Source organism: Monocercomonoides exilis (assembly GCF_001643675.1).
Source record: "Monocercomonoides exilis strain PA203 chromosome Unknown scaffold30-1206723, whole genome shotgun sequence".
In the NCBI taxonomy this organism is placed as follows: domain Eukaryota; phylum Preaxostyla; order Oxymonadida; family Polymastigidae; genus Monocercomonoides; species Monocercomonoides exilis.
In genome coordinates this window covers 656,727-670,433 of record NW_027150575.1, presented here as the reverse complement: position 1 = coordinate 670,433, position 13,707 = coordinate 656,727, and the positions used below count along the sequence as shown (strand labels likewise).

Genomic DNA, 13,707 nt, shown 5'->3' with positions numbered 1-13,707 from the left:
TCAACAGTGCGTCCAATGTCTTTGCACATATCGAATGTCTTTTATCTCCCAATATGAAACGCATCCTTGAGATAATTCTTTCACAGCTGGCCTCGCTGCAAGGAGAATCTATTAAAGTCAAGCATAATCCGGAAAACAGGATTGGAATGTCACCATATGAAGCGAAGGCTTTGTAATAAACCTCGGGATCTTCTTCAAAGACTTGTTCAGGGCAGGAATGCATTTGTCTTTGAAATAGTAAGTTCAAATTTTGAATAGCATTTTCATCCAGCATTTGCAACGCTGTTTTGGAATATTTCATAAAGGAATCAAACAGGCGTGGCCCCCAGTCCTTTTTGATTGAATTTTCAACCTTTTTCAACAATTCCTTTTCTTTAAATACGTTCATATCACAACAAATCTGAATTTTTCCTGTAGAAAATAATTCTTCAACATCTGTATCGCATTCGTTTTCATCGTTGAACTCAAAATTGTAGCATTCATCATCAAAACGTTCACTGTTTTCATTTTTTTTGTTTCGTTGAACACGAGTTTGTTCAACTTGCCTTTCTGAAGATATTGCATGACTTCTTTCAAATGAACTGAATGATGATGTTGCTGATGGGTGTGTGGAAAGAGATATTGAAGCTGAACAAGATGAATATGAAGAAGATAATGGAGTTTCAGATGATAAGATTTCACATGTCCTTGGAACGTACTCATCGCCTTCATCATTTTCTTCCGCTAGAAATAATCCATATTCATCTTCTTCACTGAGCGAATCCGATCCTTCTTCATTGCCTGCTATGTCTTTTTGAATGATATAATTTTCTTTTTCGATTTCCGTTATCAGCTCAAGAATAGAAGAAAATTCATCGTGATTTGAGGTTTTGTGGCTTTCTTCTTCATCATTATCATTTTCCATTGATGATCCAAAATGTGAAAAAATGTTGACATCTCCATCAAATTGTTTTTCATTCAATCTTTTCATTGCCCCTTCTTGGATGTCATTTGCCAACAATGAAACCTTTGTTTTGATCATTGAAGAATTGAATTGAGAAAATTGGTCATCTTTTTCAGAAGAAGCATGAAATGATTGAGCTTCCGAGTGACAAGCTGTTGTTGATGAAAAGAGAAATGAAAAAGTGTGATGTTTTGTATATGAATCATTTGACTTTGAAATGTCATTGCATTTTTCAGTAAAGCATTTTGGTGAATTGAAATAAAGCGATGTAAATTCTCCTCTTCTGTAAAGTTGAAAACCAATTGGAGTAAATGCAAATGATAACGGTATTGTGATGCCTCTATTACCAGTGAAAAAATAGTTATACAAATACACGATCACGTTGACAATCGCATTGTGCCATTCATTAACAGAAAATAAGGGATGTTCAGTCAAAAAAAACAAATATCCAAATGCTTCAAGCAATAAAGGGAAAACAAAAGATAGTTTTGTTTTATCACTTTCGAATTTTAATTGCAAAAGGTGAAGAGGGAAAAGAAACACTTCCGCTTTCATGATATTACACAATGTTCCATCATTCAGTAGATTTTCTTTTAGGATTACTTCTCGATTTTTTCTTATAAATGAGCACAATTCATACAGACTTTGCCATCTCGTGGAAATAAATGTTGGTATTCTTTTTTTGAAAAGATGTTTGGTTTTCTTTAAATTTGCTTGCTGAGCGAATTCCAGTATTTGTCTTTTTAAATCACGTAAAAATTGAACTTTGCTGAATGAATGATAAATCACCAAATTCGTCAGATGATTGCAACAGTATATAAATACCGGATTTATTGATAAAACTGAATCAACTGCAACTGATTGAAAGGAATTTTTTGTTGATAATTGTTCAATTGCTTTCTTTTGAGACGCACACCCATCTGTGCAAATGCTCCTCACCACAGCGTCATGCTTTTGAAATTCCAATACTAATGAATAAATCAATTTCTCGTATTCTGATGTTGATCCGCAGGATTCATATAAACCCCAGAAAAATGGTATTGAATTGATGTTCAACTGTGAAACTGTAACAACAGTGTACTGATTGCCAGCAACATTTGCTCCATCCATCATGAGACAAATTCCTGTATTGGTGATTTTATTGATATTTTCTTCCTTTTTTCTGATTTGTTCTTTCATCATGATTTCTGACACTGAACAACGAGTTAAAGAGGGGAAAATGGATTGCGGAGATTTTGATGGATTTTCTTGACCTGCTTTAATTAGTGATGAAAAAAAAGTGTTTGCTTCCTTCGATGAACATGATAAAAAAGAAATATTGCTCCGACTCACAAATGATGCAAAATACTCTTGTAATTGACTTTTTGATACGGATCCATCCAGCTTTTTCTCTGATACAATTTTTGGCTTTGGTTGAAAATCAAGTTGCTTTTTGAAAGATGAAATACAAGAAATATTTAGTAAACTGCAATTATGATTAACAATTGAAGAATAAGTTTTTCGCCCTGATACTCCACAAGCATAACCTTCCTTGCTGTTTGGGCAGATATAGTACTTATGACAATCTTTTTTTGGAGAACCATCAATGTTCACAATTACATAAGATATCCACAACTCACCTCCAACAATTTCAAATGACAACTTTGATATGAATTCGTTATATTTCTTGGGGTGTTTGTAAACTTTGAAATTTAAAATGGGAAATATTAAAAAAAAGAAAAGAAACAAGTGAACCTTTTCCTGATGGTGTTTCACAGTGTATTTCAAACTGGACAATTTGACAATTAACCTTTTCCAATTGTTTTATTTTTTTTTCAAATGCATTGAACTTGGATTTCGTTATAAAAAGCAAAATGAATCTGAATTATCAAATTACAAAAAATATCAAACTATTTCAGGGTTAACTAATGACGATTTTAACTCTTCAGCTAAACCGTATTGCTTTTCTTTTTCAATCAAACTCATGAAGACGTTAGTGTGACCTGACTGACAAGGACAGTCAATGACGATCTGATATTCCTTTTTTGCCTTCACGTCAGTAACCCATAAAAATTAATAATTTATTGTTTTTTAAACAAGAAAAAAAAGCTTCAAAAAAGAATAATTATTCAGTGAAAAATAAAGATAATGAAATAATAATCGACAATGATTCATTTTTCAAAAAAAAATCTGCTTCTGAAAATTCGAGAAATATTTCGCTGACGTGAATGTTTGGGTCAAGTCCGTCAGAATTGAAAAATTTCACGTCAGTGGTCATCACGTCAGACAGGTTTATTTCCATTGTGTTTGCATTTGAAATTAGACCTGTGCGACACGACATGCAACATTTTCACTCTATCGGTCACTTTAAAAAAAAAAAAAAAAAAAAAAAAAAAAAAAAATTAACCTTATTAAAACGTGTCTTTAAATTCTTATTTTTATTTAATGCGAATATGTTAATAAAAGCCTTAAACAAAATAAACAAATTAAAACTGATGTATTTTTATTTTCGCAAACACTTATAAGATCATGTGAACCATAATAACGTCAACAAATAAATAATTTTAAGCATACATAAAAATAATTTGTTATTTATATCAAACCCCCCCAAAAAAATGGTTTGAGTGCTCATACACATGTGATTATTTTGAGTAAAAATAATTCATGAATTTCTTCAACCCGAAAGCATGAAAGATTTCATTTGAATGATTAAAATCACGCGTTTTCTGTTTGAAATGCATTATCAAAGATGTGGAAGGAAAACTTTAATGATGAAATAATTTGTTTGTGTTCATTTCAAAATTCAAAATTTTTAATATTTTATATCTTTCTTTTTTTTTATTAGATAGTTTGATAAGAACTATTTTTAAAGATGATTGCTGAAATCATAAAATACCATCAGAGATATCACAATCTCATCCTCCTTGAAAATTAGTCTGGTTGGTAGCTTTTTTCAAAGATTTGAGTATAATAGAAATTGAAAAGGAATTCATACAAATGAGCTGCATTTTTTGAGAGAGGAAAGAGATGAATTTTAAGAGTTGATAAAGAGCGTAAATTGGAATGGAGAAAAAGAAGAATGAATGAATGAAACGTAAGAAAAGCTTGTTTTAGTGGGATGGCAACAACAATTTGTTTTTTATTTTCGCTGTTGTCAATTAAGGAATGAAGAATTTGGTAAACTTATCAGCATCGTTGCTCAGATATTATCAGCATCAAGGGATTATTACGAAGAAATGGCGAGAAATGCATATATCCGCTAAATGCAGCAGATGACAAAGCAATAAAAGTTGATAACTTTCTGAAAGGCGGAGCAATTGATGTTTTTTTGGAGGTGACACAGAAACTGATATCGGATGACGAAATGACATTTTTTGTTGAAAATTTTCGATGAGTTTTCAAGTCGATTGAAAGAAAAGGAGAAAGATGAAATGGAAGAATAGAAAAGAAAGGCAACCAAAATGAAGATGTCTAAATTTTTTTGAAAAGTTCCTTTTGTTTAATTTTCAAATAAAATAAAAATTTCATATTTCAATCAATTTTCTGTTCCCACTCACCAAATTTCGCTGTCATAAAAATAAAATCAAGACAATGTTCTTATTTCCATTTTAGTGAACTTTAATAAGTGGGAACAAAATTTTGATGAAAATATGAAATTGACATTTCATTTGAAAATTAAACAAAAGGAACTTTTCAAAAAAATTTATCCAGATGTTTGAAAAGATGGAAGAAAAAGGATACGAATATTGCATCTCCACATTTCATAAAATAACTGATTTTCTTAACTAAAATCCTTACGTGTTTAACCATTAGCTATAGCTGACAATTTTGCGAATACATGAACAAATGCTTCTCATTTTGTTTTTTGAATGATGATTTTTCTCTTTTTTCATCATTTTTAAAAACTTCAGGAAAATTGCAACATGTTTTTTTAATGAAAAATTTAACCTTTTTTATCTCACTTTATTTTGAAAAATGAATGTTAAAAATTAAAGTGAGATATCTTCTGAGCCTTATTTATTATCTTCTGTTCTATAAAAAACATCCTCAAATGATTTTCTCTGTTAAAGATTTATGAGGGAAAAAATAAGCACTTGTTCATTCATATTTTCTTGAGATTATTCCTAAGTATTGATAATTATTTCTATGTTTCTTCTTAAAAAAATGAATCATTGTTTTTCCAAATATGTTTTTGTTCACAATAGCGAAATGAGAATTAAAATTAAAACCAATCAATCAACATTTCTCACAGTGACGAAAAGAAGAATCTAACAAAAGTGTTCTTTTTTGATCGCAAAAATGATAAAAAAAACGAATGATCATTGTGATGAAAATTTTTTCTTAAATAGGGTTATTATTTAACCCCCTCCTTTTTTTTTTAACTCTGACCTTTTTTTTTATTACAAAAGTTTCATATCCCACATTTTGAAATAATAACTCAATTTTTTGTTTAAAAGGAATCTATATTGAATTTCAATTGTATTTTGAAATGAAGCCTATTTCTCATGGGGGGGAGATGGGGGGGTTTAAAACCTTCCATCAAACTTCAAAGAGAAATTGGTTGGTTTCAAGGTGTGAAAAGCTGCATTGTTCATTCAAAACATTTTTCATAATTATTAAATAAACTTCTAATTATTTGAAATATTGAAAATAAGATCAAAACACAAAAATAAAAAATGAGAATTCTTTTTGAACAAAAAAGAAAAGAAGGACTCAAAAAATTTAAACATGCCAAACTGTCCTTTCTTTTCAATATAGAAAATACAAGAATAAACTGGAACGAATGTCACATATTGTGCATGATGGCTTCGTCAGGATCACAGACGCCATTAATTCTAAGCAATTCAGCCGCAGCAGCATTAAAAACGCAGTTCGATCATTGAGAGCGAAAATTGAAATTGGAAAACCAGGGAGACCGCAGGCAATCAGCAAAGAGAAAGAAGAAACAGTTCTGGATGTGATCAAAATTGATTCTATTTGTGGGAGCAGTTTAACAATGAAGAAAACTAGAGAATTGGTTTGCTCAAGTTTTTTATTGAAAAAATAACATTTTTTCTCTAGATGGAAAATGTTTCAAACGATACAAAAGAAGAAAACGAGCCACATATTTCAGTTTCAAATGCTGCAGCGTACGGGTTTTTGAAGCTGCATCCTGAGTTGACAAAGAGCAAACCGAAAAGTTTGGACATAAATAGGCTGGCTGTTTCCTGCAAGAGTGTAATGAAGCCTTGGTATAACATGATTACAGATTTACATGAAAAAAATCATCACACACCTTCATTAATATTTAATGTTGATGAATCATCTTTGCGTGTACCATCTGGTGCTAATATTGAAGTGATCCATCCAACTGGACAAAGCGCTGGGTTCTGCAAGGAAGCGCAGAGAATGGACAATGCAACACTTGTTGCTGCCGTGGCTGCAGATGGTTATTCATTGCCATGCATCATTCTCTGGCCAAGCGTTAAACAACCGGACGAACTGAAGCCTCTTCTCTCTCCAACTCTGGACATCTGGCCTAATAAAAGTGGCTGGATGGACAAGCAAAACTTCAAGAAATATGCGGGAACAGTTCTTCTCCCTTCCATCGTTGAAAGAAGAAAGCGCATGTCACCAGATATAGAGAAATATCTTCTTTTCATCGGCTCTCATCCTTCACGCGGTGATCCTTCAATTTGGAAAACTTTCTCAGAAAATAACATAGATGTCGTAACACTCATCCCCCACAGCACCCATTTGTCTCAACCACTCGATAGAGGAGTATTTGCAACTCTCAAAACTTCTCTTTCTTCATCATTTGATGCTCCATCGTCAACTTCATCGTCTGCTTCGAGAAAAGCACTTGTCGACGTGCTCCCTCAAGCTATTCACTCCGCTTTCACTCCTTCTGCCATCAAAAAAGCTTCAGAAGAAAGCGGAGTCATTCATAATACTTTCAGTCCGGTTCTTCGCAAACTGCCGGAATCTTCAAAATACCCTCATCCTTCCCATCGTTTCCGTTTCGATTATTTTGGAAAGTTAATAACAAAAAAAGAACTTCTCGACAATTGGGAAAGATTTTAAGGGAGAAATGAAGAAAAGGAGAAGGAAAAAGACATGAAACAAGAGAAAGAAAACGAAAAAGATGAAATGGTTGAATTCAAACATAAAATCAAAAGAAGACGCTCTGATGTTATTTTTGATGACCCAAACGAAGAGGAAAACGAAGAGATGCAAAGAAAACCAGGAAAAAGAAAGATAATTCGAAGAATTGATTCTTCTTTTGGATTTTTTTATTTTTTCAAAATTTTTCACTTCAAAAATTTTGGTCAGAATAAAAAAATGGGTTGGGGTTAAATGATAACCCTATTGCTTAAAAAAATATAAATTAATATACACTGACAGATTAAGCTGATGTGGGTGTTTGGAAAGATTGCACATATGCGGACCCTTTTGATCATCGAACCAAAATAATATTTATAGGGTTTGAATGAATTCTTTTTCTGACTTTTGTATTTGTTTTAGTGTGAGGGTTATCATAAAAATCTTCTTCAAAAAGTTGTTTTAGGTTAGAGGGTTGTGTCTCGAATCTAAACATGTGTTACAGATTTAAAAAATTTTGACTCGTCCTTCAGTTATAAAAAATCCACGTCAGTATTGGTATTTGAAAAATAAGATTATTTTCTCTGATTTTTGGACTTTTCGTAATATATATCAAATTATATTTATATATTCATTTTGTTCTATTTTTCGAACTTTTCTTTTTTTTTATAAATAAATTTTATATCACTTCCCTGCAGAATACTGACTCCATTAACAGTCACTGACTTCACTGACTTCACTAACATTTCGATGATCAATTCATTTCAAATTTGATTTTTTGTCAATATTCTTTTTTGAGAAATGCATTTTCATTCTTTACTTATTTGAATAAATATTTATCAATATTTGCATATGCAATTGTTTGTTCTTATTTTTGATATTCTGACGTGAACATTATTACTCAGCCCGTCAGGAAACCAATTTTGTCAGTCAATAGTCACAAAGTCACACATGTTTACTCGAGTCTTCTTTTTATGGTTTTGATGAGAAAAGTGAGTTTTTTTATAGACCATATTTTTAGGGTTAGGGATATAGATAAAAGAATAAGTGAAAATTAAACCCATTGGGGTCCAGAAATAGCACAACAGGTTAGGGTGTTGGAACAGGACGAGAAGGATGCGGGTTCGATTCCTCCCGTATTCTTCTTTTCTTTGCAAAAATTTTCAAAAAATTTGAGGTCCCTACATGTGCATTCTTGCCGGGTGTTTTCCGTATTTGAATACATAAGATTGTTTTTCAACTCAATCTGTGGATCAAAAAATATTGTTTAATTATTCCAAAAATTTGATTAATAACAACGCATAAGGTAATTTTTTCCTTTGTTTCAAACAAATCAAGTGCTCTTGACTTGCAAAACTCCAAATAATACTCTTTTGTTCAATCAGGTTCGAAGCTGAAAACAAGTATTGTTTTTCATCAATATCTCAAAAATAACAAGCATTTATTGTCACAGTGAATTCCAAAAAACCTATAACAATATCTTCGAAAGATATTCTTTTTGCTTTTAACTCAGAAAAAATCCTTTGCTTGTGATTCATAACAAATGAGTTAACAAAATATATGATATAAATAAACAAAACTTTGTATAATTTCGTTTCATGTCACATATTCGAGTGAACAAAATAATGATCTTCTTTCTTTCGCCCCTTCTTGAACTTTCACTTGTTTCTTTTTTGGTAAAAACAAACTTTTTTAATTGTCTCTGAAATGTTATGGTTTCATATTATCAGTAATTAAAATTTCAATGTTATTATTGCTTTTCTGTTCATTAAATTCTTTAGCTTGTTTTTTTCCAACTTTTTCACATTTCAGACTTGTGACAAGTCAGTGACAAAAGTGGATTTCAGTGGCTTTTTTATTCCAAGTTTCGCTGATCTTGTCACTAAACCATAATCAGAAAATTTTAATATTAAATAATTTTTAGTTTTTCGCTTTCATTACGAATATGCTTTTTCTTTTTCAAAAACAATACTAATTTCATATAATCAGCATTTAATTTTATTTTTCCGTAAGAATAAATTTGTAATTTAAATTCTGAAAATAAAACTGTTTTTTGATCAAAAAAAAAAATGAACCTGTCGGTCACCTGTGTCAGTAACTGGTAAAAATTACCACTTGTAGTACAGGTCTATTTGAAATTCTATGACTATTTCAAAAATAACAAAAGAAAGAAATAATTATGGTGGACTATTTTTGAAACCGTTGATTGTTGCTTTTCAACAAATTTTACAATTTTTCCCTCAAAGAAAACAAACTCATTTGCCTCGTAATTATTCTTCTTCCTGCGTAACGAAATATATTCAAAAAAAATTTTTTATAATGAGAAATCAGAAGAAATTACATTCTTCAAGACTCTCTAAAAATTAAAAAATGTTTTTTTCTTTATGGTGAATTGCAAGTCGTTTCATTTATGTGTGTCACAAAAATTTGAAAACTTCAAGCCAATAATAGAGTTAATTGACGAAAAGTTAACTGTCAACGGCTGTTGAGTTTATTCCACTGTCCACGGTTTTTGAATGTGTCCACCATTGCTAATGTTTACAATATAACAATCTTGAAATATTGAAATTTTCAAAGTGTTGAAATCATTCAATTAATAACTTATGGATCTTTTCAAAATATGATTTTTTCGCTATTGATCTTTTATAATTACAACAAATACTACATCAGAATTTGTGTTATTGAAATATTCAAACGGCTTTTCCCCACTCAAATATTGGATTTTTGTCAAAGTGTTACTTCAATTATCGCAAATAAATATAACGTTTTTTCAACAAAATTTCCATTAATTAAAATCTTATCGCTGTAATTCAAAACTTCAAATTCTGTTCATTGCTGTTGATTGAATTATTAAAATTGGTATTTTTTGAACTTTCGAGAAAATGTTATTCTTGAACGATTTGTGTTCGATTTCTGATCATCAATTCATCCATTATTTTTTTGATCCTTCATATTATTCATTTTCCCCATATGTGTAATATTTATTGTAAAGTTCATTTTGTTTGATTAACTGGTGAAAATAAGAACTGAAATTATTTATCAAAAATTAATTCCAACTCACAAAAATACAACGGCATGAAAACAAATGCTAAATAATGTTCTTTTTATCCTTCTTGTGAAGTTTTATGAGTTGGAATGATATTTTGTTGAAAATATTCGGTTTTCATTTTCACCGAAAAGGTTGCTGAAGGAATTTTTAAAAGAAAATTTTTATTATCAATTCATTCTCACTGAAATGAAGATATTCTTCCTTTTAATGAATGTTCATGTTCTTTATTGCATTTTGAAAAAGTTCGATTGAAAAGATGTTTAAAGTGATAAAAATAAATCTGCTCGATAAAACCCGAATATAAAACATTTGTTTCATTTTTGAATTAATAATTAAAATACGTGACTTTCTTAATGTCTGAAATTAAAAATAATAATTATCTTTAGTATTTTTCAGGATTTTTAATCAAGGAATATCGGTTATTTCTTTTTTTGTATTTCATATGTTTAATATAAAAGTGAGAAAATAATTTTTCATTATTCGCTCGCTAAAAAAAAAAAAAAAAAAAAAAAAAAAAAAAAAAAAAAAAAAAAAAAAAAACATCAAGCATCATCACTTGGCGAATTTGAATAATAAATTTTATTTGATGTGAGATTAATCATATTGAAGAGAAAATTGTAGGATTTGTTTACAAAAGTTATTAATAAATAATCTGTTTTATTGATCCCACAAATATAAAATGTGCAACTTTTCAAAAAAGAAAATACGATTTTTTGAAATATGGTTAATAATTTTTGAATCCAGATTATTTTATTCAAAAATTTCGGTTTTGGTATTCACTTTGATTATTGACATATAAACATTGAAAAGTCTTAACTTATATTCGAAGACAATTTTTTGATGAATTCAATTTCAAACATCTTTATTTTTAACAATTCTTAAGATTTTTTTTTTTTTGAATGAATAATTCTTCTTCAAAGAAATGAAACTTTTGAAAAATCAACGCACTGAAAAAAGTTGTGATTTCAAAAATGAATCACCCATATTGTGAAATGAAGAGGATGTGGATGACAAAGAAACAAAAGACAAAGATTTATGTGGTTCTTGTGACTGAAACAGTGCATATAAACATTCTTAACAAAGAATCTATCGATCTTTCCATTTTATTCTGTGATAATCTTTTGAAAATCTGGATAAATCTTTAATAAATGATATTTCAGATATTCCTTTTATTTTTTTCATTCATGTTCGATTAACAGTAAAATAATGTTCAAATGGGAGAAAATGCGGACAAAGATGCTTTTTTTCTCTTAAAACAATTAATTATTGTTTCATTCAAATAATTATAAAATTTAATAAGATTTCAAAAAAAAATGGTTTTTCATGTATTCAAATTAATGTCAATGATATCCTTTCAAGATTTTTTCAAACCCTCACACAAATTTCATGAAAAAAACTTTTTTCATTTGTATTTCTTCTGTACATAACGTTCATCCAGAGAGTTTAATTTTTCGATGAAAATGCCTTAGGGAAAAATTTTTCACCAGATGATAAAAAAATTGGACATTTATATGAATTGTTAATTGTTAAAAAAAAATGAATGAATGATCATTTTGTTGATCATTGTTAATCAATGAAAATATCTCAATGAAAATGATTATTGAATGCTATCGTTGAAACAGTGAAAAGCAATTCCTTCGTTTGAAAATAGGAAAATATTATATTCATCTCCTATTAAAATTTATTTTAATAGCATTTCAATGAACTTTTTGCAATCCTTTTTTTTCTTTTTTGAAAAAGTTGTATTTGTTTAATAATTGGGTCATAAAAAATAAATCTTTTTTTGATCACTATTTTAAAAAAAACTTCAAATTTCCCAATGGAAATAATGATGTTTCATCATATATGGGTGATTATTTTTGAAATCATAACTTTTTTCGAGCAACTTATTTTTCAAACGTAATTTGTCTTTGTGAAGGAATTATGAATTTAATTTGAAAATACAGCTCAACTATTTAAAAAAGCAAATGCTTGTGCAAAAACAAATATAAAGATATTTTTTTCAAGCATTTTAACTTTTCAATGTTTTTTTTTTTGAAAATAATCAAGTGATATTTTTTTCAGAAATGTTTTAAAAAAAAAAGATTATATCAAAAAGAATCACCACTTTGGAAAATGAGTTTCTTTCAAATACAACATCTCTTTGTCAAAAAACACTTTTGTCGTTTTTTTTTTTCATGATTAAGAAATAGTGTGAAGTGTGTTAAATAGAGTATCATTTAATCATGACATTATTTCTTGGCAAGTTCCAAGAATATGGACCAGCAATTAAAAATTCTTTTCATAAATAATACAAAAGAATATGTTATATAAATGAATAATAAATTAGTTTTATTTGTCGATAATGCACTTTTTATATCTTTATATTTTTAATTCGATCTATCCAATAAATATTTTTTCAACTTTTTTTAATATCAATTCTTTGTTTTCTGCTTGTCATTGATATGTGATGTTTTCGAACGCTTGCTTTTATTGTGCTCATTTTTTTGGAAATACAAATATGCAATATTTTCTATTTTTTCCATGTTTTTTCGAACGAATAAATTTCCCATGAGTTTTTTCTTTTGCATTGAATATTTAGGGAACAAAAGAATGCATGAATTTCGAAATCATCAAAAAACAATCAAATGTCGAAAACAAACAGCATTTTTTGCAAATAGTATTTATGATTGAATAGGAAAATCAAAATTCAATTTTATTGTTTATTTCATCGATGATATTAATTCCCATTCATATCAAGCAATCAGAATCTTTATCAAAATAACATGCATAAATAAAATTTTTATTTTGCATTATACTTTAAAAAGGAAAAACTTAAAAACAAAAAAATAAAAAGGCAAAGTGGATTTTTCAGTTACAGTTTTTCTATTGTGATCTTCATTATTCAGCAGCTTCATCAACTGAGCATCAAATCTGTGTAGTTAGAAGTTTCCTCTTCTTAGCACCTTTGAAATCGAAGTTTTTGGATTTGAAGTTCAAACACTCGGCTCAGAAGGATGCAAAAAGGGAGGAGCGATGTCTTTTGGGCTGAAAGGGGCAGATGTGCAGCTGAAAATGAGGAATGTGGGAATTACAAGTACAGTCAAAACCGGATATAATCACACCAGTTTTTGCACGACTTTTTGTGACTATATCCGATTGTGATAATAAACGATGCTGCTTCACACAGAAAAAATTAAAAATTAATTTTTGAAATAATTAATTTTGGGTAGATTTTTTAATTTTTGGAAATTCTACACAAATACACATTTTTCAATAGAAATAACAATTTTTATTGTTTTATTATATTATTCAGACTTATTTAAGCACATTTTTGAAAAATCAAAAATTGAAATTTTTGATCAAAAAATCGATTTTTCATTGAAAAAAGCACCCATTATTATTTAAAATGTGATTATATATTTTCATCCCTGTGATTATATTCGATGGAAAATGAATGAAAATCTATCAAAAAATATCGGTGCATCGGAAAATGTGACAATAAACGAATGTGATAATATTCGACGTGATTATATCCGGTTTTGACTGTAGTCCCTTCAGCATTTCTGTAGGATGTGGGGGAGGAATCTATTTGGAATGTGAAACAGACAACAATGACAGATATTCATTTTCAGAGATAAGTGTTGGAGGAAACAAGGCACACCAGGGAAGAGAC

The 13,707-nt window shown here is 29.2% G+C and overlaps 1 protein-coding gene across 1 annotated transcript; it reads right to left on the bottom strand.

Annotated features, from left to right (window-relative positions):
• Window positions 1–904, bottom strand: MONOS_7838 (uncharacterized protein; the record flags this gene model as incomplete). The annotated part of the gene is made up of 2 exons (XM_067878194.1): window positions 1–108; window positions 182–904. 2 exons carry the CDS (start codon window positions 902–904, stop codon window positions 1–3), a joined length of 831 nt encoding a protein of 276 aa, XP_067725152.1.
• Window positions 905–13,707: the final 12,803 nt, after the last annotated feature.